The sequence below is a fragment of the Drosophila suzukii genome, unplaced genomic scaffold (genome assembly GCF_043229965.1).
Source record: "Drosophila suzukii unplaced genomic scaffold, CBGP_Dsuzu_IsoJpt1.0 scf_4, whole genome shotgun sequence".
Taxonomy (NCBI): Eukaryota; Metazoa; Arthropoda; class Insecta; order Diptera; family Drosophilidae; genus Drosophila; species Drosophila suzukii.
The window spans coordinates 3,142,803-3,167,650 of NW_027255927.1; the positions used below are offsets into that span (position 1 = coordinate 3,142,803).

General features: G+C 43.0%; 1 protein-coding gene across 3 annotated transcripts in view; it reads right to left on the reverse strand.

Moving 5' to 3' along the window:
- Window positions 1–19,098: 19,098 nt before the first annotated feature.
- The window catches only part of Haspin (haspin), a 172,447-nt gene continuing 166,697 nt past the window's right edge, over window positions 19,099–24,848 (reverse strand). Inside the window, exons 5-6 of one of the 3 annotated variants that reach the window (XM_070999110.1) lie at window positions 23,122–23,685; window positions 19,099–19,664 (exon numbers count right to left, since the gene is read on the reverse strand). In XM_070999110.1, the coding sequence (XP_070855211.1) occupies window positions 23,574–23,685 (112 nt within the window). In that variant the 3' untranslated portion in view covers window positions 19,099–19,664; window positions 23,122–23,573. Of the gene's footprint in view, window positions 23,686–24,848 lie in introns of all 3 variants that reach the window. The other 2 variants (XM_070999109.1, XM_070999108.1) reach the window with 2 other exon arrangements.

Genomic DNA, 24,848 nt, shown 5'->3' on the forward strand with positions numbered 1-24,848 from the left:
CTTTTGATACTGTTGTTGTCGACCTTGTCCGTGTCCTTCCCGCCTGGCCTAGCCACGGATGACTCTGGCAAATGCCCGACTCTGAATTCCATTGCCTTGCGGGTGGATCCCTATACGTTACCCGTATCCTTGTGCCGTTTTGTAAGTGTCCCTTCCGCCTGGCGTTATCGCGGATGACTCTGGCAACTGCCCGACGCTGAATCCTGTTGCCTTGCGGGTGGATCCCTATATGTTACCCGTATCCTTGTGATGTTTTGTAAGTGTCCCTTCCGCCTGGCGTAATCGCGGATGACTCTGGCAACTGCCCGACGCTGAATCCTGTTGCCTTGCGGGTGGATCCCTATATGTTACCCGTATCCCTGTGCTGTTTTGTAAGTGTCCCTTCCGCCTGGCGTAATCGCGGATGACTCTGGCAACTGCCCGACGCTGAATCCTGCTGCCTTGCGGTTGGATCCCTACACGTTGCCCGTATCCTTGTGCCGTTTTCTAAGTGCCCCTTCCGCCTGGCGTAATCGCGGATGACTCTGGCAACTGCCCGACGCTGAATCCTGCTGCCTTGCGGTTCGATCCCTACACGTTGCCCGTATCCTTGTGACCTATATTTATGGTTGATCTTTCTTCGTGGCTTTTGGATGACTCTCGCTTCGGCCTGACGCATAATCCTTTGGCCTCGCAGTCTGGATTAACGAGAAATCCTTATCCATGTCCTTGTGCTATCCTGATTGTCCTTTCCGTGTGGCGTATGAATGACTCTCGCTTCGGCCTAACGCCTAATCCTGTCGCCTCGTACCTGTCGTTAGACAATCTGACGTTTCTGCTGTCTGCTCGTTTTGTTGTTGCTTGAGCTCGCCAACGTTAACTGTCCTTTCTTTCTTCGACTGTGTGTGTCGAATTTTACAGATCACTGGAGACACGAAATCTACAACCTGGTAAGGGCCATCGTACCTCGGGGCTAGTTTTGCAGCGAATCCTTCAGCCGCTTTGGACAGGTGATGTTCCTTGGCCCACACTATGTCGCCCACCGCTGGTGACCATTGCCTCCTTCTCAGATTGTAGGGTCTGGCTTGGTCCTGGGACGCCTTTTCTATATTTCGCCGCACGATCTCGAATACCTCTCTTAGTTTGTTGGCATTTTCCTCAGGGGTCTCCGTAGCTCGTCCAGTGCCTAGGGTTTCCTTATCATATAGGCTGCTGGGTATACGTGGTTCCCTTCCCTGGGTAAGAAACGCCGGTGTATGGCCAGTGGATTCCGATGTGCTCGTGTTCACTGCTAGCATAATCTCCGGCCACTTCTCGTCCCAGTTTCTCTGGTCCTGCCCTGCGAATTGCGCAATCATGGTCTTGACCGTTCTGTTTGCTCGTTCGGTCGGATTCTCTTGTGGTGTGTATGGCGAGGTGAATTGTTGACTGATACCCATCTCAGCCAGGAAATTTTTAAGGATGCGGCTTGCAAACTGTACTCCATTGTCAGTTATGACCACCTTCGGGACCCCGTACCTTGCGATTATGCGCTCCCTAAACGCCTTCTTGAGCGACTCTGCTGTCGCAATGCGCAGGGGCACCAGTTCCGTCCATTTCGAAAATCTGTCTATCATGGTTCCCGTGCTTAGATCTTGGTAGGGGTCCAACGAAGTCTGCACATACCGTGGCCCATGGTTCCTTCGGCACTTGGGTCAACATCTTCCCGGCCGCCTGCATCTGATTTGACTTAAACCGCATGCAAATCTCGCATTTTTTTACGTGGGCTCGGGCGTCTCTTTGCATGACTGGCCAGTAGTATCGGGCTGCCAACCGTGCAATTGTCCTCCGGCTTCCTACGTGTCCCGCAGACGGTGCGTCGTGGTTATCGCTCAACACTGTTTCTCGTAGCGATTTAGGGACGCACATCTTCCATGTCGCGACGTTTTCACTGCCTGCTCGGTGAGGTATGTTTCTGTACAGTATCTTACATTCCATAACATAGTCCGGGTACTTCTGTGGTTGGGACCTTATCTTTTCGCCCACGTCCTTGATCCAGCTGCACCCTCCCGAAGTTATTGTTGCCGATGCCTCTTTTAATCCTTGTAGCGTCTCTGGTAGTGGTTGTCTTGATAATGCGTCGGCCACCACGTTTAGCTGACCCTTTCTGTACGCAATCTCAAAGTCGTACTGTTGTAGCTCCAGGGCCCATCTGGCGATCCTTCCTGAAGGGCTTTCGATGCTGTTGAGCCACTTCAGGGCCATGTAGTCGGTTACTACCTTAAAGTGGTAACCTTCCAGATATGGCCTGAGCTTCCGGATTGACGATCGCCAAGCACTCCTTCTCCGTTGTTGAATAGTTCTTTTCCGCGCCGTTCAGTGTTCAGCTCGAATAGGAGATTACTCTTTTGCCCTTTTCGGTGTCCTGAGTCAGTATTGCTCCGATGCCGTAGTCGCTGGCGTCTGTTTGCAGGATGAAAGTTCTACTGAAGTCCGGGCATGCTAGCACCGGATCTGCCACGAGTCTTGCCTTTACTTCCTCAAACGCCATCTGGTGCTCTGGTGTCCACTCCCACTTACTGCCTTTGGGCAGCAGGTCATTCAGGGTTTGACGATTCTGCAAAAATCTGGTACAAATCGGCGGTACCACGACGCTACTCCTAAATGTTGCCGGAGTTCTTTGACGGTCGATGGCGGTTCCAGTTCGGCGATGGCGGCTACTTTTTCTGGATCTGTTCCTATTTCCTCGCTAGTCACTCGATGTTCCAGGTACATTTTTCTGGATTCAGCCTCAGGCTTGCCTCCTTTAGACGCCGGAACACTTCTCTCAGGTTTCTTTTGTGTTCTTCCAGCGTGCGACCGATCACTATTATGTCATCCTGGTAAGCGAATGCGTGAGGTGACATCTCGGGGCCAATTACTTGGTCCAAAACTCGCTGAAACGTTGCCGACGCCGAGTGAAGTCCGAACGGCATTACCCTCCACTGAAACAGAACTTTGCCTGGTACCGTGAACGCCGTATATTGCCTGCTACTCTCTTCCAGTGGGATTTGCCAGTATCCATCCTTCAGGTCCAAACTGCTGATGTACCGCGCTTCCCTTAGTTGGTCCAGGATGTAGTTTATGCGGGGCATTGGGTAGGCATCCTTAACTGACTTCGCGTTGATCTGCCTGAAGTCGACACACAGTCTCCACTTGCCTGTCTTCTTTTTCACCATCACGATGGGGGAGCTGTATGGGCTCTTTGAATGCTCTATGAACCCCATTCGGAGAAGGTCGTCCACCTTTGCGTTGATTTCCCCTTGAATTTTCGGGTTCTTGGGGTAGTATCTCTGCTTGATTGGCTTGTCATCCTTCATTTTGATCTGGTGTTCTGCCATTTTCGATGTTCCCGTCATTGTGCTGAAGTCTGCCAGCTCTGCTTCAAGAAACGTTGTAGTATCGTCCAACTCGTTTACTTGTTGAACGACTGCTACTGATAGCTTCTCCTCGAGCCATCCATTGTGTCGGTTCCTGGCTGATATTATTATCTCGTGTCCAGCACACCTTATCTCGGTTCCGACTTGATTCAGGAATATCCATCCCAACACTAGTGGATCCACTACTTCGGGTAAAATCAACAGGCTCATGGTCACTTGACCTCCACCTCGAGCTGCGCATCAATTCCGCCGCACCTTCCATCTGCCAACCTAACTTGCCGTCTGTTAAAAAAAATCGTAAGTATGAACGCGGATACCTCTGAAACTATCAAGATAGTGAATTTTGATTTCAGATTTAGATTCCGTAGCCTTGTACGCAGCGCAAGTTTGTTACGCGAAAATGCCACGCCCACTCTAACGCCCACAAACCGCCCAAGCGTGTGCCGCCCCACGTTTGCAATGTCTTCTCTAACGCCCATAACGCTTAAATCTGTCTACCGCCCACATAACCATATACTGAGATCGCGGGTAGGTGGCGCAATTCAATCTCGCGTTGCTGCTTGCATATGTTAATTTGATCCCTTTAGCTGAGTAACGGGTATCTGATAGCGGAGGTACTCGACTATAGCGTTCTTGCTTGTTTTTTAACTTCACTTATTCACTATGACGTTCTTAGAGGTGAAACTTATTTTATATTCACTGCACTTTTCTTAACACTCGTTTCAACTGCTCAATTCGGTTCTTAAGAACGGACTGCCGTGCCTCGAGTTCAATGATCAATAATCAAACCTTCGCTTCGTATTTTTATCTCAACATTTTTCATCTCAAAATTGGCCAATTTAACTTGAAATGTAAGTTCGGCCGGAAATTAGTGTTTACGCCAGCGGACTTTAAGGATCGCTTTCGGGACCTTCTGTTTACGTTAGCGGACTGCAGGGATCGCTCTGGGGCTCTGATGTTTACAATATCGGCTTGGATGTTTACAGTATCCGTTTGATGTGGAGTGTGTGAAACAGATCTGGGTGGAACATTTTTTTTTTTTTGGATATTGGCTCTTGGCACAGAGTTGTTTTTAAGTTGGGTAAATTGGGTATAACTTGTACATATACATATATAATATATATTTAATTGTATATAATAAAACATGATCACAATAATAAAATAAATGATAAAATATTGTAATAAGCCACAAAATATGCTTCTAAACTTTTAAATGTAAATAAAACTAAAGGTACGGAAAATGGAAAATTATTTTCTTGGACAAGGTATATCGGCTACTTAAGAGATTATACACAGTCCTGATTTCATTCCTTATCAATTGTCTTGAGATGTATGCTTTTATCAGTGATCCTGCACCTTGGGTTTTGGGTATGTGACTTATATGACGGTCAGATAATGGTAGATCATGCGAAGTCGGTTTCTGGTAAGTGAAGTTTAATATCGGGGTAGGTGTTGCGTGCGTCCCTATTATTGGTGACATGTTTATAAATCACTTCTGGAAAGAAGATAATCTGTCACATAACAACACCTGTTGAATATTAATTACCCATAATGAGGAAAAGATCACGTGATCAACTCTTTCCACAACATGATCAGAAATGTTCGTCAAAGATAACAATCTTTGGATCTTTTGTGTGTGCGACCTTTTTCACGTACTCAGCAACACCTGTTGACTATTAATTTCTTATAATAAAGGAAAAGGAAACATGATCAATATTATCACATGGGGATGCACTACGGGGACCTAGACCTTTTTTTTGGCATTATGCAAGGTATTTTGATCAATTTATTTTCTAGTGGTCGGTACACCCTTAGATTTAGTTTGCAGAAGTGTGCGAGTTGCATTCATCTGAAGAATATTGCCGAGGATGTGCTCACAAATAAAGTACGGCACTCTGTTTGTCACGGCCGTACGTTTGCTTGCGCCATACTTTTAACAGGGCCGCATTGCCAAGAAAGATTGCTACAGAAAAATGTAATTTTTTCCAAAAGACGCAAAAAAGCGTCACTTGCTTAATTTGTAAATTGTTTGAAAAACAAAATAAGCAATATATTAATCTTATCATATAGTACACACATGCAGAATGAATATCCATTTCAAACTTGAAGGATTTACGTTGTTCAAGAGATATTAATTTTCGTTTTCATTAAAAAAAATAGGCTGAACGTACTAACGTGCTGTTCGCTTGTAGCAGCTGAGCTTGACAGCTGTTATTTTTACAGTTGTCAATCTTAGCTTAACACATTTCCGTTTTGCAACATAAAAGAACAGATCAATTCTTAGTTCGATAACATCAACTTTTCGCAATTTTGAATATTTGTGAAATACAGAATTATGCCAAAAAATCAGGGCAAAGTTCCCATAGTAAGGTGTGGGGAAAGTGTGCGACCCTTCTCACGTTCACAAAGACACCTGTTGAATATTTATTGCTCATACTGAGGAAACAGGTCACGTGATCAGTATTGTCACAGGGGGGTGTGGGTGACATTTTTATAACACTTAATCCCATAAATAAATGAGGTGGCGGGGGTCATTAATATGCTAACTAGTAAGGGGGCAATATAATAATATGCAAATTTTTCCAGAATACGTCTTCCCATCTACCAATATGCCATGAAGATATCACAAAATTGGGACCACCATTGGGTTCGAACAGTCTCTCACCCATTGAGGGGTACCCTCCATTAAGGCGTGATGTCGGTCAGCCCTTGTATAATAAGCACCTAACAAAACATTGACCGTGGAGACATTACCGTGGGGACTAACATTGTGCCCTCGTAGAACTTGATCATTTGGCACGTCTATGGTATGTGGACCTTCTGCAACAAAACTAAAATATTTCTTGGTTAAATTTAGAAATGTTGTACAAAAGTCTGACTTCTTGAAGGTTTTAAGTTGATGAGAAGTCGGTTCTATATTAAATGGTTTTTCTCTAGCAGTAAAAAGTTCAGTCAGCTGCAATGAACCATTATATGCGGCGATTGATTCTCGATCGGTCGAGTTAGTGTCGCTAGTTCTTGATTGGCTACATACTACAGGCCCTTTTTTTTCATGATCCAACAATTCTAAGTTCGTTAAATGAATCCCATCTTCATCGACAGAAATCTCATTTTGCCGGTTGCTATCTTCTATATGAAATTTATTAGGATTCACCGGATTCTTATCTTTCGTTGGCTCAAAGGCAGCGTTCGGACCTGTAAGATCATCTGCGTCTTCTACCAAAATAGGATTGATTTCCGTATCAGATGATGTTTCTTTATTGAGAAATCCTGTATAAGAAAGCCTTGTGTCCTAGTGCCAAAGGCTAATTAGGTCCTAGTCAAAGAAGTTCACCGGTTATTACACGAGAATATACACCAAGCCCTAAGGTTAGGTCAATGGGTCCAGGTTGCCGAAAGTCAGGATCTGCTAACGGCAGTCCCTCGGGAATATCAAGACCTGTTGCAAACGGTAATGACGGTTGGTCTACATTGTTTTAAAACCTGACGTACCTGATGGGAGCTTTAGTATTGATCTAATTGCTGTTGGTATTTTCCCTCCGATTCCAGATATTTAAGTCGGTGACGAAATTTCCTTAAGAGATAGCAGATCTGCCATCCTCCTTGAGATAAGATTCACCTGTGATCCACCATCTATTACAGCGCGACGTTTCTATAGTTGACCGGTTGGCCCTTGTAATGATTCTTTAGCCGTCGCGAGCAGAGCATATCTTCTAGGATTGTCGTAGCCTGCAATGGTTGCTGCGCCGGATACTGGATTGCTAGTCGGTCCTTGGTGTAACAGTGAATGATGCCGTTGGCATCTCGACAAGTGGCCGGTCATCCACAATTTTCAGCCTTATGAGCTATAGACAAACAATTTGTGCATGCTCCTACTTGAATAAGGGCTTGGCGCCGCGTTTTGGGGTCCATTTTCTGGAAACGGCCTCATGCTGTAAAATTATGTGGTCCTAGGTCACTAATCCTATAGCTCTCTTCGTTATGAACTGACTGCTGGCGGAGTGTTGCTGTAGGTTGAACGCTTATCGTCTCCAGCATGCAGGCGAGCCGCTCAATAAACGTCAGTAAACTCCTTAACGTTGGCATTTCCGTTGGTGCATCCGCTGAGACTGCGCAGTTAGAGACTGCTGGTCTAGTTTTCTTCTGATAATAAAACACAGGATTGAATCCCAAAATGTTGTGCTGACATCGGGGTTTTTAAGAGTACTCATTGAGTTTTTGATAGTGTTATGTAAGACCCTTAGTTGGCGCGAGAAGCCGTCTATAGGCTTATAGTCAATTATTTTTGCTATGGCGGCGAATACTAGTATTTTTCCGTTCTGGTACCTGTCCATCAATCACAACCAGGTGTCGTCAAAGCCACCCTGTGAGAAGGCTGTGTCTGTCAAAACGTTCCTCGCTTTACCACGAAGCGAACTCTGAAGAATATGTAGTTTTTGATAGGCCGAATATGGTTTATAACGTACCAATTCCACAAAGAAATCATGGAACCGTGGTTAGTCTAGATACTGGCCGTTGAACTCCGGAAAGCTAATTGGCGGAAGTGCCAAGTTTAGGCTCATTGGAGCGTCGTTTTCTCGAAGCAGTTTTATTTCGTTTTCCTCTTATAATGTGTGGAATTGGGTTAGCTCTGCTTCTGCCAGAACTGCGGCCCCAGGTGTGCTATCCAGTTCGTCATATGCTTGCCTTACTAGCGCCCAATGGAGGTCCAGGTGCCTTTGTAAGGCTGCGGTGACCGTTGGAACATTAGAGGCTAATGTTAATGATGATTCCAATTTGTTGCATCTTCTCTGCAACTGTCGGTTAACCGTGTTAATCGCGGAATCCCTCTTGATTTGATCTCATGTTGTAATCTTGATGTTGACCGAAGTTCGTCTGGGGGCCTTCGGAAGTCCGCTTCCAGTCGGCATGTTGTCCAGAAATATTTTTTGATATTTTTCGACCAGCTCCTTAAGTGCTACTAGTCGTGAAGCGTACTCACTTCCAGTCCAGCAAGCGGCTTTAGCTGGACTTCTTCATCTAGGTCGTAAAACTGCTGCCAGAGATCGTTTAACTGATTTAGCTTACCGGAATAATAGCTGGCTCGGTGGTGTCGTTCGACCGAATCCTTGATATAATTATTTATAAGATGTTGGATCTGTACTTGTAGCTCGGCTTGGTTGTCTAGTAATCGATTGTGTAAATCGATTCTTGTGTGACTTTTTTCCTCTAAGGATGAAGTTGACATAATGTGATAAGTTAAAAAAAACTATCTAATTTAAGCTGACGATCCTGTGAAGCTTGATCAAGCTGCATATCCTGTGAAGCTTAATGAAGCTGAAAATTCTGTGAAGCTGGATGAAGCTGACGATCCTATGAAGCTGGAGCAAGCTGCGTATCCTGTAAAGCTGGATGAAGCTGAGTATCCTTAGAACCTGGATGAAGCTGACGATCCTGTGAAGCTGTATGAAGCTGAGCATCCTGTGAAGTTGGATGAAGCTGAGTATCCTGTGAAGCTGGATGAAGCTAAGTTTTCTGTGAAGCTGAATTAAGCTGGTAATCCTGTGTAGCGAGAATCCTGTGCGTGAACTGCGCTGAGGGTGAGCTAGCGTAGGTTAGCTGCTAGTTGAGGTAGTGTTGTACGAGCACTATTACCGGAGTTATGAGTTGCGTTGATAACTGATTTATTCTTCATTTGATACATGCTTATATACTACTTGGAACACGGAAGTTAAGTGTAGTGATTAGTGAAATAAGCTATATTCCAAAGTAGGTCGGGGAATTGGGATTATGGTAGCAGTTTGCGTAGTTGGCTCGGCTGACACTGCAAAATGTGCTGACTGCATTGGCGGGTCAGTGTGCCGTTGAGACGGTGAGTTAGTGAGACATATAATATGTTGATCACCAACTCTCATCTGCAGTGGGTGCTACTACTTACTGCTTGATCTGCTAGGCGCTGGTCATGTTCAGCACCCTTGGGTACGAACAATCTGTATACTCAATGTTGCGATTAGGTTTTTCTGTTAAGCCAGAACTCGAGAGTTCAATAAAAAAACTTTCTATTGCACTTCCGACATCATTTTTTCTAATTCAATTAGGTGGTATTCACGGTCAGCACGATACAAATTAAACCCTTTACAGCTCGGCTGAGGAACTTGTGAGATGATTCCAAAGTCGCCTAGCTGGGGCAACCGAGCGGGTCGCAGGTTGCGGATAGCGGACGACCTCTCTCGAGGTCAACTGTGAGTAAGCTGGTGGGGGAAGTCAAACACGGAATAGTGGACGGAAACCCCTGCGCCTAAAGCAGCGGTAGTCACTGCCAAGGTGCTCGGACCACCCGCTGGCGCCATTAAATACCAGAAAGGCGGACTGCCGCCCAAACTCTGCGCTCTCATACCAGAAGCAATATTGCCACTCCCTCGCCTGAGTGGGTAAAAAAGGTGGAATGGACAAAAAAGCAGCGATCTTCCCGGACCATCGGCGAAGAGATCCAAGATACAGCCATCAGTTTCTTTCGCCGAGATCACCAAAAACCGAGTATTACTCGGCCTCGTAGACAGGAGCAATCCGGAGGGCAGGATTCCCAGGAATAAATGGAAGGCAGTGGAGTCCCACCTTTCCCTCATTTGCCTGCACATGGTACGGGAGCAGCCAGGCACCTTGCCCTGCTGCATGGACGCGGGCTAGTACCAGGGCAGCGTCAAGGTGGTGGCATGCGACAGTCAGCGGTCGGCTGGCGACAAACAAGCTCGGCGAGGTTTACGAAGGGGCGAACATCGTTGCGCTTGACTGGTGCGATGTCCCCAGTAGACCCCGAGCCAGGATCTGGCTTCCAGCAGCGATCAAGACACCGGAGGACATCCTCTACATGTTGCAGGAATGCAACCCGCACCTTCCCACGAAGGACTGGAAAGTCGTAAAGGTGGAGGAGCATGTAGGGGATGTCAACCAAGCGGTGTACAAGGGCGACTCCAACGCCGCCGGCAGCTCTGGCGGCAACCCAGCTGAGCAGGTGCTTGCTGAGGAGTTGGAGGCACATGGTGGGCCGGAGGACGGCTACTCTACCGATTCGTCGCTGAGCAGAGAGATGCGACCGCTCGGACCGGCTACACCAGTTTACAAAAAAAAATTGATGAAATACGCCTTTCAGGAAACCTTTGTTTTCCGGTAAGATACATCTCCCTGATTAAGAAAAGGGCACTTAAAATTTTTTCTATGGTACCAATTTTTTTTTAAGTGTAAAAACCGTTTTTCGCACTTTTTTATTTTCTAACTCGAGTTGTGATAAACCGAATTCGGTCATTAAAGACTCGTTTTACAGGTAATAGAATGCCCTTTAACTTTCTTATACACATCATAACGTTCCATTCATTAGTTCCAAAGCTACACTTCGTCAAAGTTAAAAAATTTGTAAAAAAAAAAAAAAAACGCTGGCATAAATGGCTTCTTTAAAAATACACGCGTAAAAACCGAAATTAGTTTTATGTTGTTTTCTTGAAGGCTGAACCATAACGGAGAATATGCGCCATCGATCACGACAATCCGTTGGTAAATCGATTTTTAACAGATTTTTAAACGTATATACCCAAGTTCAGTATTCGGGAGCAGCGGCCGTTAAACGTTATTTTAAATTTGCAGTGTTGGGGAACGTAAGAATTTGGTGCAAGTTGTTATGCATAACGTCAGTTTCCTTGCTAAAAATATATAAAAATGATTTCCTCGTAACTGCAATCGCATACTTTTTAGCTTGCCCAGCGCTAATAGCAAGGAAACTGACGTTATGCATAACAACTTGCACCAAATTCTTACGTTCCCCAACACTGAAAATTTAAAATAACGTTTAACGGCCGCTGCTCCCGAATACTGAACTTGGGTATATACGTTTAAAAATCTGTTAAAAATCGATTTACCAACGGATTGTCGTGATCGATGGCGCATATTCTCCGTTATGGTTCAGCCTTCAAGAAAACAACATAAAACTAATTTCGGTTTTTACGCGTGTATTTTTAAAGAAGCCATTTATGCCAGCGTTTTTGATTTTTTTTCCAAATTTTTCAACTTTGTAGTGTAGCTTTTGAACTAATGAATGGAACTTAATGGTGTGTATAAGAAAGTTAAAGGGCATTCTATTACCTATAAAATGAGTCTTTGATGACCGAATTCGGTTTATCACAACTCGAGTTAGAAAATAAAAAAGTGAGAAAAACGTTTTTTACACTTAAAAAAAAATTGGTACCATAGAAAAAATTTTAAGTGCCCTTTTCTTAATCAGGGAGATGTATCTTACCGGAAAACAAAGGTTTCCTGAAAGGCGTATTTCATCAATTTTCTTTTGTAAACTGGTGCTATCGAGTACGTGGACCTCAGCGACACAGAGGAGGCCGACGTCACTGTGATGGAGGTAGCAGCTTTAGATGTCAATAAGGCTTCTACAAATCAACCTACACCACAATAAAGCGGACTGGCAGAGGAATGCGAAAAGCTCAGGAAAGGTTTGGAAATAGGCTGTGACGCCAAAGCCCATCACACCCAGTGGGGTTGCCCAAACAACAACGACAAAGGTGAGTCTCTTTTTGATTTTATTCTAAATTCGAACCTATTCCTATGCAATGGGGGCAATGTCCCTACATTCATAACTAAAACTTGCCAAACGATCATAGATCTATCTTTGGTATCAGACTCACTCGTAGGCGAAGTCAAATACTGGGCAGTCTCTGACGAGCACTCATTTTCAGACCATAGATTCATAGAAACCGTATTGTCCCTTGATTCTCCCTTGCCGGTCAGCTTCGCTAGCCCCAGACGAGCCGACTGGCACAGGTACAAAGAAGTTCTGAAAAATATCCTCCCCATGGAACCGTCAGAAAGCATTACAAACTTACAGGAGCTGGACAGAACAGTAGATAAATTCACAGAAGCATGCAATACTGCCTTTAAAGTTGCAGGCCCCACAGGGAAACCAAGGGGAAGGGAAAAACCCCCTGGTGGACCCAACAACTATCAATCCTCAGGCCCAACTGCAGATGCCTGTTCAACAGAGCAAAGGAGGGAAATGAGGACACTAACAGGCAGAGCTAAGAGCGAAATAAACTGCATGGCAGACTTTCTTCTCTGACATAGAAAAAACGACTGATGCCGCAAGGCTCAGGAAAATACTCTCTAAGACAGCAGCGCCTTTGGGCTATTTTCAGAAAGCAAATGGATCATGGTCAGACTCCAGCAGAGAGTCCTTGGGCCTGCTCCTAGACGCTCTTTTTCCAGGGAGCCTACAAACAGGTCAGGTCCAGAAAGAAGTGCCTGAGAAGGAATCAAATTAGATCTCCTCCTGTCAGGCCGCAACATGAAATGGTCCATTCATAGCTTCAAACCATACAAATCGCCGGGAACGGGCGGGATAGCACCGGCACACATCCAACAAGCAGGACAACTAGCTATAAACTGACTGAAAAAAATCTTCTACTCCATCCTGGCGGTAGGACACAGAACTAGGGGTTGAGCCGCCAATGGTGAGGTTGATCCATAAATTGCTGATAAGCAGAATGGTCACAGCCACACTAGGGACCTCAACCCAGACTAGGCTAGTGAACAGAGGCACCCCGCAAGGAGGTGTACTATCACCCCTCTTGTAGAATATTGCAGTAAATAAACTTCTGCGGATTCTAGAGGGAGGAGGCTGAAAGGTAGTGGCATACGCAGACGATGTCGCTATCATATTTAATGGAAAATATGCACAAACAGTTTGCGATCTTATGACCGCTAAACAAAAAACAATATCGGAATGGACGATAGAGAACGGACTTGGGGTAAATCCCTCAAAAACGGAACTTGTTCTATTCACAAATATATACAAAATCACACAACTCAACCCACCTATTCTAAACAATTGTAATCTCTCCTGTAGCGATCACGCCACATACTTGGGGATAGTATTAAATAAGCGTCTCAAATGGGGCTTAAATAACCAAGAAAGCGACCATTGCACTTTACTCCTGTAAAAATCAATTGGGCTAAGATGGGGCATGTCCCCTAGAATTGTCAACTGGATATACACAGCGGTAGTCAAACCAATGCTACTATATGGATTGGCTCTGCATATTGACTCCCCTAAACAAAGTACAGCGAATGTTGCTTTCTGTATTAGTGGAGCCCTTCGAACCACCCCGAATGAAGCTGAACGCGGTCTTGAACCTCCCTAGCCTGGACTTTGCAGGCATGGAAAGGGCCAAGCCGGCAGCAATTCGAGTGAGTGGCCATGCCAAAATTGTCTAGCATGATAAATCGATTCCAAAGTAAACGGATCTATGCAAATCCCAATTAGTACAGTCACACACCCTTTGAGACCCTGATTCCAGACAGAGAGGAATGGGAGCAGGGCCGACCGGGCACGACGGACGCAATCTGCTTATATAAAGATGGCTCCAAATTAGAAGGACAAGTTGGCGGAGGCGTTTACTCCGAACAATTAAATATCAGGAAGTATTTCAGGCTCCCGGACCACTGCGGAGTCTTCCAAGCGGAGGTCCACGCTATAAAGGAAGCATTAAACTGTTTAGAGAACGTAAGCCTCCAAAGAGGACACCTAAAAATATATAGTGACAGCCAAGCGGCTACTAAATAGATAAACTCGACAAGCAAAAACTCCCATACAATAGCAGACTGTCGCAGATCTCTCCACGAGATGGGTAGTCAGTTTACTATCAGCCTAATATGGGTTCCGGGTCACCGGGATATCGTAGGCAACTGCATAGCGGACGAGTTAGCCAGGCAGGGTACCATAGTGCCTCTCCTCCCAGGAAAAGAGAACGTCAGCATGCCCATGGCAACTTGCAAGCTAAACATAAAAAACTATTCTAAAAAACTAGCCAACATCCATTGGCAAAACCCACCACACCAGACATGGCCTCTGATAAGCAATAAAAAAAACCTCGGAATTACTAAAATTCAGCCGCACAGAGTGTGGCATGCTGATTTGAGCTCTTACAGGCTACTGGCCCGTCAGCACACATGCCGGCAGGCAAAAAACCCCAAAGAACGATTTCTGCAGAAGCTGGGGGAATGGGGAAGAAGAGGAAACGGTAGAAACCCTTCCCTACTTCTGCCTAGCCATATGAAGACGCAGACTGAAACACTTAGGAAACCCCTTCATCGACGATCTTTCCAAAATATCGGAGATTTATCTCAAAGATCATGTGGTATCACAATGGACCCACAGAGGTCTAAGTGTTTCGGACCATAGTACGACAGCCTCCATTACCTAACCTAATTATATTACACTTATTTTGAATACAGTTTTCACAACATCTTCGATTGGTGAAATGTGCAAGACAGTCAAGATTCTGACAAATAGTCCAAATTAGAGAAAAAGAAGTGGCACAAGTGCTGTACAAAATGTTGTAGAAGACATTAGAGTACAGCTTGACGACAGCAATGTAACATTTTCAGCTCTTTAAGATCATAGTAAGGCCTTTGATGCTGTTTACTACCAAATTATGTGTACGAAACTCAGAAATCTTTATAACTTTCGCGAACAGCAAGGAAACTTATAGAATGCTTTTTGACAAGTAGGTCTCAGCCAAAAGTATTTGACTCAATCCTTTCTGACTTTAAAACTGTAACTGATCTCCGCTTTTTCAGCGTATTTAAACGAACTTCTAGTGCAAGTCTATGTCAGTCGTCCCAATAGAATTTAATGAGTGTATTGTTGACTGTAATGAAGAACTAGGTAAAATAAGTAACTGGGAAACGGAAAATGCTTTATGTATAATCCCGTCAAAAACAAAATGTACGTTAATATATAAAATATAATCGATACCTGCTACCTCAACCATCTCAAATTGCATGAAACCAAAGTAAAATTCTGTTCCCCGGAAAATAATTTGGACGAGCAAAAACTACAAGCTGCGTTTAACTGTAGAACCAGTTATGTCTTTAATCGCAGAAGATGTGACCACATAACTTGCTATATTTATAAAAAAAATGGTTCAGTACGAACTAATATCTAAATCTGTCCAAAAATCAAACTGTCATGCTGAGAGCGCAATTTCCTTACAGCCAAAAGCCCCATGATGATGGTAGTTTCTAGAAGAATTGGAGTCAAAAACATTTTAAAGATTTTTCGCCCTGACAATTTAGATTACATAAAGTTATCGTCTATACGAACCAAACAAGCCGTATTTGCACAAAAACCATGGTAAAATAAGTTTAATTTTATTTGTCATACCTGGTCCACAATAGAATTGCGGCTGAAATTTGAATTTCAGTATTGACCAACAAAAGGAGGTTCATGTTATTCCCTTAGGCAGTGCTCAAAACTTTCTAGCTTATATAGTTTCCGAGGTTTCAGCGGTATACGTGCGATTTTTTTTTAAGTTTGTGGGCTTTAGAGAGTCAATTGTTAGGTATTGTCGAAAACAATACATTTCAGTTGTTCTAACATTAAAACGGTAGGAGCCAAAGTTATAAGCGGTTTGCGGGCGTTAGAGTGGGCGTGGCACCGTGCTGAAACATCTTGCGCTACTCAAGAATTTCTAGAATCTTCATGCTTAAACCAAACAATCTAGCTTTTATAGTTTCGATATCACTGCGTTTATATGGACTGACGGACAGGGTAAATCGACTCCACTAGTGAACCTGCACAAGAATATATATACTTAAGGGGTCGGAAACGCTTCCTTCTACCTTTTATAAACTTTCCGACGAATCTAGTAAACCCTTTTAACTTAACTATGAAAACTAAAGTGAAAACTGCCACTTTGTACTTTCACCTTAAATTCTCCTGAACTAATCATTTTTTGAATAGAATAATAATACTTCCTTTTGCAAATAAACTTTGATTTTCTTTTTCACGCTTTATTTAACATTTAGGACTTACTTAGAGGACAAAAAAGCTAAGTTTTGTGTTCCTGTGTTAAGAGTCCGCTAAACTAAAAGTAGAAGCAAAATGTTATACTTACACAAAACTTCTTATACGAACAACACGTTCTTCGTTGTGATCCCCATATATTCCACTACGCGCCAAATAGGTCATAGGAATTTCGGTATCAAAGTTAACCCCAATCGCAAACATCTTAAATGTAAATAAATATAACAACTCTTCAATATTTTTAATAGACTTTTACTTCCAAACAATTTCCACAAGCTCTTTAGTCGCAGAAAAATTGTCTTCTAAGCTTGTTGTACAAATAATCTTTCATCATCCACCTGAAACTTCAAGCCCTGACCCTCATCGTAAGAAATTTATTAAGGCTTACAGACGAGTGATTATTTTATTTATTTGGCTCCATACTTTTGTTTCATTTTAGACGTTGGATTGTTTTGGGATGTAAGGCTAGCTATCGATATTAGGGACAACTACATAAGATGAAAGATTAAGAAAAAATGAAGTGTGTTTTTGCAATACACTAGTTTAAGTGGATGAAATTACTATGTGGTCCTAAAATCTGTCTACATGAATCGAAATTGTTCAGCAAACAGCTTTTAAACAAGATGTGTACAAGTATTGGGGTTCTTTTGATTTCTTAATTAGTTTTACAATCACAAGACACATCTTTCCCCATCATGATCGGACATGTTCCTCTAAGATATCAATGTTCAGATATTTTGGATGTGCGACCATTCCCATGTACGCAGCAAACACGTTGAAATTCACAGTGTAAGTTTTTACTTCACATCGAAAGTTGTGTAGAAGACAACAATTTTAGATTATTCTTGACAAAAGACTAACAGTTTATTACAGTTAATAACAGCTAGTAATCAGCAAACAACTAGTATACATCTACTAAATAGATAGTAACCCTTTAATAACAGCTAGTAACTAGCTAATAACAACTAGTAAACAGCTAGTTAGCAGCTAATAACAACCAGTAAACAGCTACTATACAGATAATTACCATCTAATAACAGTTAATAACAGCTAGTAACCAAATAATTGCAACTAGTAAACAACTAGTAAGTATAGATAGTAACATCTAACAACAGTTAGTGAACAGCTAATAACAACGTCTAACAGCTATACCAAGTAAAAACTGCTCAACCCCCTTCATCAATCATGAAAAACCAGATGATCGTTGTAATTAAGAAATTTTTTTATAATTATTCAAAATACGCTGATATGTTAGACAAGGATGCCTAACTCAATATCCCTTTTTGAAGAATATGCTTTGAATACTTAATTACTAATCTTTGGTTTATCAGGACAATCATGTTTTTTCGGTTTTTGAAGGTTCTGGGTGTGGTACAAATGGATGTTTTAAAAATATTTTAACATTTAAGAAACATTAACTTGTGTCACTTATTTTGCATCTATTAACGGGAGATAAGCGGAAATCTGCGTTTGAAGAGAATGATAATAACCGGTATATTATTTAATTAGGGTCTTGAGACTTTTATGACGGTCAGTATTGATAGGTCAGGGCATGTCGGATTTTGGTAAGTGAAGTTTATGAGAGTTCACCAAAATTAATCCAGAAAACACTTATATACAAATATATTTATAATACATATGTTTAATTGAACTTAATGAAACATGATCACAATAATAAAATAATTGAAAAAATGTTATAATAAGCTACCAAATATGCATCTGACTTTTTAATTGTAATTACATAAGCAACATATTTTCTTCATTTAGGTATGTCGGCTATGCTCTTGAGATGTATGCTCTTATCAGTGATCCTGTACCTTGGGTCTCGGGTAAGTGACTTTTATGACGGTCAGGTAATGATAGGTCACGGCATTTCGATTTTTGGTAAATGATGTTTATGATCGGGGTAGGTCTTCTATGCGTCATTATTATTGGTGACAAGTTTATGACTAACTTTTGGAAAGGACAAAATCTTTCACATAACAACACTTGTTGAATATTAATTGCATATAATGAGGAAAAAGGTCTCGTGATCAGTATTGGCACATGGGGGTGTGGCAGTGGGGAAAACTAAGTATTCTTTTTATGGACATGATTCTTACATTTTTATCACATCTAAGCCCATTAAAATCAGTTAATTTATGGATTAGGCTAATTGTATCAGGATCTATATTTTCTAACTACTCACAATAAGCCCATTTTTCGATTTTGGGTTATCTTTGTTTTGCATGGCATGGCTCAGAATTGTGGAAGCCTCCACAACGATCTTTATATTATTTTGACATTAATCATCTGATCGTTTTCTATTGCAGATATATGGTAAAGTCGTCTGCTTTATTTTTAAATTTTCTTCAAAATTCTGAAACATTAAAAGGCTGACATTCCCAAGAGTAGAAGTTAATATGACGGACGGACACAGCTAGATCGACTCGTCTAGTGATGCTAATCAAAAATATGTATAAAATATATATATAAATATGTATACTTCATCGGTTGGGAAACTTCTCCTCCAATGCGTTGCAAGCTTTTGCAAGGATATACACATTATAAATTCGGTGTTTTTGTGCCTGTTACTCGTAGAGTAAAAGGGTACACTAGATTCGTCGGAAAGTATGTAGCAGGCAGAAGGAAGGGTTTCTGACCCCATAAAGTATATATAGTCTTGATCAGGATCGCCGAGTCGAGTCGATCTAGCCATGTCCGTCTGTCCGACTGTCCGAGTATAGGAAATAAATGTAAAGATCCACTAATCAGTGCAATTATAAAAGATTATCGTGAGAGATTGGGCTTCGAACGGAAGCTTGTGTTTACTATACGTGTTTGTGGGGAAGACAACAAATATGCCACCCTTATATTTATAATTACTAACGCACGAATAGGTTATATTAAAATGTATAGCGTTTATTCGGAGCGGCAGACGGACTGTGTAAAAGCTCGGCTCCAAGAACTTCATATAGACATTTGCAGGCTTACAAAGTAGTTGCTGAATAGATAAGCGACAGCTTCAGTGATACAAGAAAGAAGGCGACAAAGATAAGAAGAGAGCGCTGCAGGTGCCGATGTACACCTATGCGCGCATGACTAGGCGCTGGCGATCTGCTACGAAAATACCATAGCTACTCGGATGACTCCGTCCCCGCCGGGTATGAATTCCTGGATGCTCCCAAGCTGCCATCTCAAGGGCGGAACGTTGTCCTCCTTCAGCAAAACTATGCTTCCAACCTTGATGTTAGACGTTTCGACGCGCCACTTGCTCCTCTCTTGAAGCAGGGACAAATACTCGCTGCTCAACCTTTTCCAGAAATGCTGCTGCATCTGGATAACCCGCTGCCATCTGCTGAGGCGGCTTTCGCGAAGATGAGTAATGTCAGGCTCAGGAAACTTAGTGTAGCTGGAACCCTTCAGGAAATGCGCCGGTGTTAGCACCTCAAGGCCTTCAGCATTTTCTGAAATTGGACAGAGTGGACGAGAGTTAAGGATAGCAGAAATCTCATATGCAAGAGTTCTTAATTCATCGATGGCTAAGATGGATGCACCGACGACTCTGTAGAAGTGAAATTTAGCTGACTTCACAGCAGCCTCCCAAAAACCACCGAAGTGCGGGGCACGCGGAGGGTTGAAATCCAATCGATCCCATCAGCTAAACAGACGGAAGATATCGAAGCTGTGTGCTGTGTAACAGGCTTCATTCGGAAACATCGGACGCATTTGTTGATAACGCTGGCGACGAACTTGCGGCCTCCAATCGGCCAGTACCTTTGCCGTAATGCGGCAAGCAGCGCCTGCGATCCTCCATGCAAATATTTCTCATGATAATAAACGATGATCGCCTTGGTGACTGGATGATCCTTGGGCAACAGTATCGGATGCCTCGTGTCGTAGTCCAAGTTTGCGTTCTGAAGCCTTCCACCCACGCGAAGTAACCCATCGGAGCCGAGTATTTGCCCAAGCGAAACCAGCTTGCTTTTCTGTGGAAACGGCTTGCCCTGGCTAAGAGATCCATACTCCTTCGCCAAGTTAACCTGTTGGATGCTCCTCAAAAGAAGTACAGTTCCAGATTTGATCTCCTCCACCGAAAGACGACCTTTTAACGGTACAGATTTGGCTCTGCAACTTGAAATGAACCGATAAATGTATGCGATTTGCAGTTTGATGAACTGTCTATGCAAACGGACCCAATTAGAGCCACAGAACGGCGCTCTGGAAGGTCCTTTACTGAGTCTAGCAAGGGCGGCCAATTCGACGAACTTTGCAGAAGGAATGGAGGCCCGTTAGCCCAAAGGGAATGTTCCAACAATTCTCTTGGGGTACATCTTCGCGATACAACATCTGCCGATTTCAAGTTTGAAGGAACGTGATGCCAAGTCATGTCTTTCGTCATCTCCTGAATTTTCGCGATTCTGTTTGATACGAAAACGTTAAACTCCCTCGGAGGTTGCCGAATCCACGCCAACACAACAGACGAGTCCGACCAGCAATGAGAGGTGCAATCGAAATCTATGGTTTCCTTAGCGTTTACGATTAGCTCAGCCAATAAAAGCGCTGCGAAAAGTTTTAATCTTGGAATTGTTAAGGCCCTCAATGGAGCTACCCTTGACTTGGCACAGAACAGATGGACTTTCGATTCTCCATTGGTCTCCGATCGCAAGTATAGACACGCTCCATAAGCTGACATGCTAGCATCGCAGAATCCATGCAACTCAACGGAAGCCCTTGGTTGCAGTACGAATCGTGGAAATTTTAAGTTCTGTCCGACCGATAACTGTGAGGTCAACTCCCCCATGACGAGAGAATGGGCTCTGGCAGTTCGTCATCCCAATCCACGTTCGCACTCCATAGAGATTGCAGAAAAATCTTAGTTTTTGTGATAATAGGAGTTATTAAACCGAGTGGATCATAGAATTTAGCAATCGTTGACAATGCAACCCGCTTAGTGGGTCGTTGATTGCTTGGCAGTTGAGAAAAATTAAATAGGAGTTGATCAGAAGATGGATCCCAGACTAGTCCCAATGCCTTGGCGACATCCGATCCATCGTGAAATTTGATTAGCTGCTACTTGTCGCATTCAGACTCTCCTTCCAGACTCATTCGAACACCATTTGCGCATTGGAAAGTGGCCTCGCGACAGTAGTTCCTTCACCTGACGACGAATTTCTCTCACCTCCTCAACTGAGTCCCCACCAGATATTAAATCGTCCACATAAAAATCTCTACGAACAATTTTGGCTCCAATAGGAAATGATTCCTCCTCATCGTAAGAGAGTTGATGCATGGCCCTTATAGCCAAGAAGGCAACTGGCTTGGTTCCATAAGTCACCGTGTTCAATTTAAAAACACTCAACTCTTCCGTGGAGCTCTCTCTCCAAACGATGCACTGCAAAAAATGGGTACATCTTGCAGATATCTTCACAAAGGGCAACTTTAATAAATCGAAAGCGAAGCAGCCAGAAGTAAGTTGTTCAGAGAGCTACCAGAACTTGTTTTAGCAGATCCATCAAAAACGACACGAAGCTTCGTACTCGTGCTCTCCTGCTTATGTACGCACTGGTGGGGCAAAAATAATTGTGTTTCTGACGGTTCCTTAGTTACAAGAGACATGTGACCTAGATCGATATACTCCCTCAAAAATGCTGAGTACTGAGCTTTCAGGGCTGGGTTTCTATCAAGTTTAGCTTCCAAACTCTTGAAACGACGACGAGCCAGGCAATAAGAATCACCTAGAGATTCGAATCCGGAAGTGGACAAGAGACGAACAGAGTATTGGCCGTTTCCAAGTCTAGTGCAATTTTCAGTGAAAAGTTACTCACATCGCAAGTCTTCCGGCAATAAAGATGGTTTAGATGAAGTAAAGTCCTCAATTTCCCAAAATCGCATTACTATGGCGGCAAGTGTGTCATCGGAATGATCAGTTGGGTCCTTCATGCTGGCTTGTAAAACCGATTTATGTGTTGGCATGTTCGATGACAACCCTCCAGAGACTATCCAACCAAGTTTGGTGTTCTGAAGAATTGGCAAGGCCCTATCGAAATGAATTTGTCCCAGAGAAATTATTTCGAAAAACAACCCAGCGCCGAGTAAAAGGTCAATTCGTTTTGATTGATTTAAATTAGGGTCAGCGAGTGAAATGTTTTGCGGTATCCTCCATGATGTTGCATTTATATTGAAATGGGGCTGATAATCAGTAATACTGTGAGTCACAACCGCTGTGAATGCCGCACGATAGCTTGCATCCCGTGATTGCACAAGAATATCGACAGTGTTATCAGAGATCATGGAAGATTCTCCTATCCCAGAAATCGAGGTTTGCGATCTTCTATGATTCAAGTTTAGTTTGCTAGCTAAGCGAGAGGTTATAAAGTTTAGCTGGGAGGCCGAATCTAAAATTGCTCGGCAAGGCATAAATGCTCCAATTATATTTCTAACGTAGATAATAGCAGTTGGAAGCAACACGTAGTCGATCGGCAAAATATTTAAGGTTTTGGGTGGAGGGCTTAGTAAATGATGATCAGGATGCGATGATGTACGCGAACATGATACTAATGCTGATGAAGTAGATGGTAATGGCTGAGAGCTCGAGGATGGATCGCATGATGGAGATGAAAATGAGGTGGATGTTGCGGATAGGTCATGGTTCATGTGTAATAATGAATGGTGCTTCATGCGACAATATTTGCAGTGAGTCGACTTGCATTGCTGCAAACTATGCCCCTTGCGCAAACAGTTGAGGCAAAGGTGCAACTTCTTTGCTTCTCTATATCGAAGATTCGGACTCAAATTTAAAAATCGAGAACACTTTGACAAATAATGATCCCGTGCATCGCAAAAATAAACATATCAAATGATTTCAGTTAGTAGCAGAAGCAATAAGTGTGTTTTGGTTATATTTGTGAAGTTTTTTCCCACCTGCTGGCCTGGTGTTTAAGTTACCAAGGCTTGATCCAAGTTTTCCATCATCCTGCACCTCTTTTCCAAAAACGACTCCATAGCATCCCAGGTAGACAGCTCAGTGATTGACAAATCCTCTTCCCATTTTTCCCGCGTCCTCTGATCCAGTTTCCGAGTGACGATGTGAATTAAAAGTCCATCCAAAATTTGTTGCGCATTGGCCAGGGTTCGAATTGTTCGCATGCGAATTCATGCAATCACTCAGCTCCCGAAGACCCTTCGAAGATCCCTTCTCGACACCCTTTAAATCAAATATTGCCTGAACGTGTGCCTGAAAGTGTAAAACTTTGTTATCAAATCGATAAACCAGCAAATTCATAGCCTTTTTGTAATTAGCATTCGAGGGTTCGAGCGAGCGTATGGTATTTAGAGCCACGCCGCCCAAACTCGAACGCAAATATTGTAATTTTTCAATGCCGCTTATCAATTCCGATGATCGTAGTGAAAGTCGCAAGAAAATCCGGCCACTCAGAGTAGGATCCATGAAAACGAGCATTTTCCAAATTTGGCAACCGAGGCTTCCTAGATCGAAAAGAAAGATTCCCATTATTAGTTGAAGCCGGCAATTGTGACTTTCGATGAGTAGCCAAGCCTCGGCTTAGCTTGGCCTTCACATCCACGAAAACCACGGCAAATTCAATCCGATGGTCGCTCGAGATCTCTGCAAAATCCAGTCTTTGCAACGATGTCTGCGCAGAATCAAATGCCTGGTTTAAGGAATTGACCCATTCCATTCGCGCCAGCAAATGAGCTTCGTCAAACTGAATAACCGCATCAGCGTTCAAATAACATTTCATCGAGCTCATTTGCCGCAAAATAGATTGGGCTTTGACTCGGTAGTAGTCGGCGTCACTTTTATTCATTCATTTTTAGCCCGAACCGAGTTTTCCGTATAAGACATTTTTCAATCTTTTACCGCGAAAATGTGGAGGTTAACAAGCGTCGCCGAGATGCAACGGAACCTTTAACTTGGTTGTTGTTGTTCTTGCCGATAAATTGCCTGCCTAGCAACAGCGGATATATGTAATTGGCAAACGAATGTATGCATGGTTATATGTACTTGTACATATATATATAAGTAACATGCGCTATTAACAAAGATTAACGGCGATTCACTTTGTTAAGAATTATTTGCACAACACAGTTTTGGTGTTTTTCACAGCGCAAATTGTACAAAAAATCAAACGGCCGGCTGTGCACTTTTATATGCACATACGAGGTGTGTTCAAAAAGTAAGGTGACTTTGTATTTTCAAGAAAAACTATTAATTTCTTTATCAATATTAATGTTGTCCCCTTCAAAGTAATCCCCCTCAGATACAATACACTTATGCCAACGGTTTTTCCAACCCTCAAAGCACTTCCCATAAGGACTTTTCGGTATAGCCTTGAGCTCTTCCAGCGATGCAGTCTTTATCTCTTCAATCGTTGCAAATCTCCGTCCTTTCATAGGTCTCTTTAGTTTTGGGAACAAGAAAAAGTCACATGGGGCCAAATCCGGTGAATATGGTGGCTGAGGCATTATTATGGTGTTGTTTTTGGCCAAAAAATCTCTCACAAGCAAAGATGAGTGAGCAGGGGCATTATCGTGATGCAAAAGCCATGAATTGTTTTTCCACAATTCTGGACGTTTCTTTCGTATTGCTTCTCGCAAACGTCGCATAACTTCCAGATAATACTGATGCA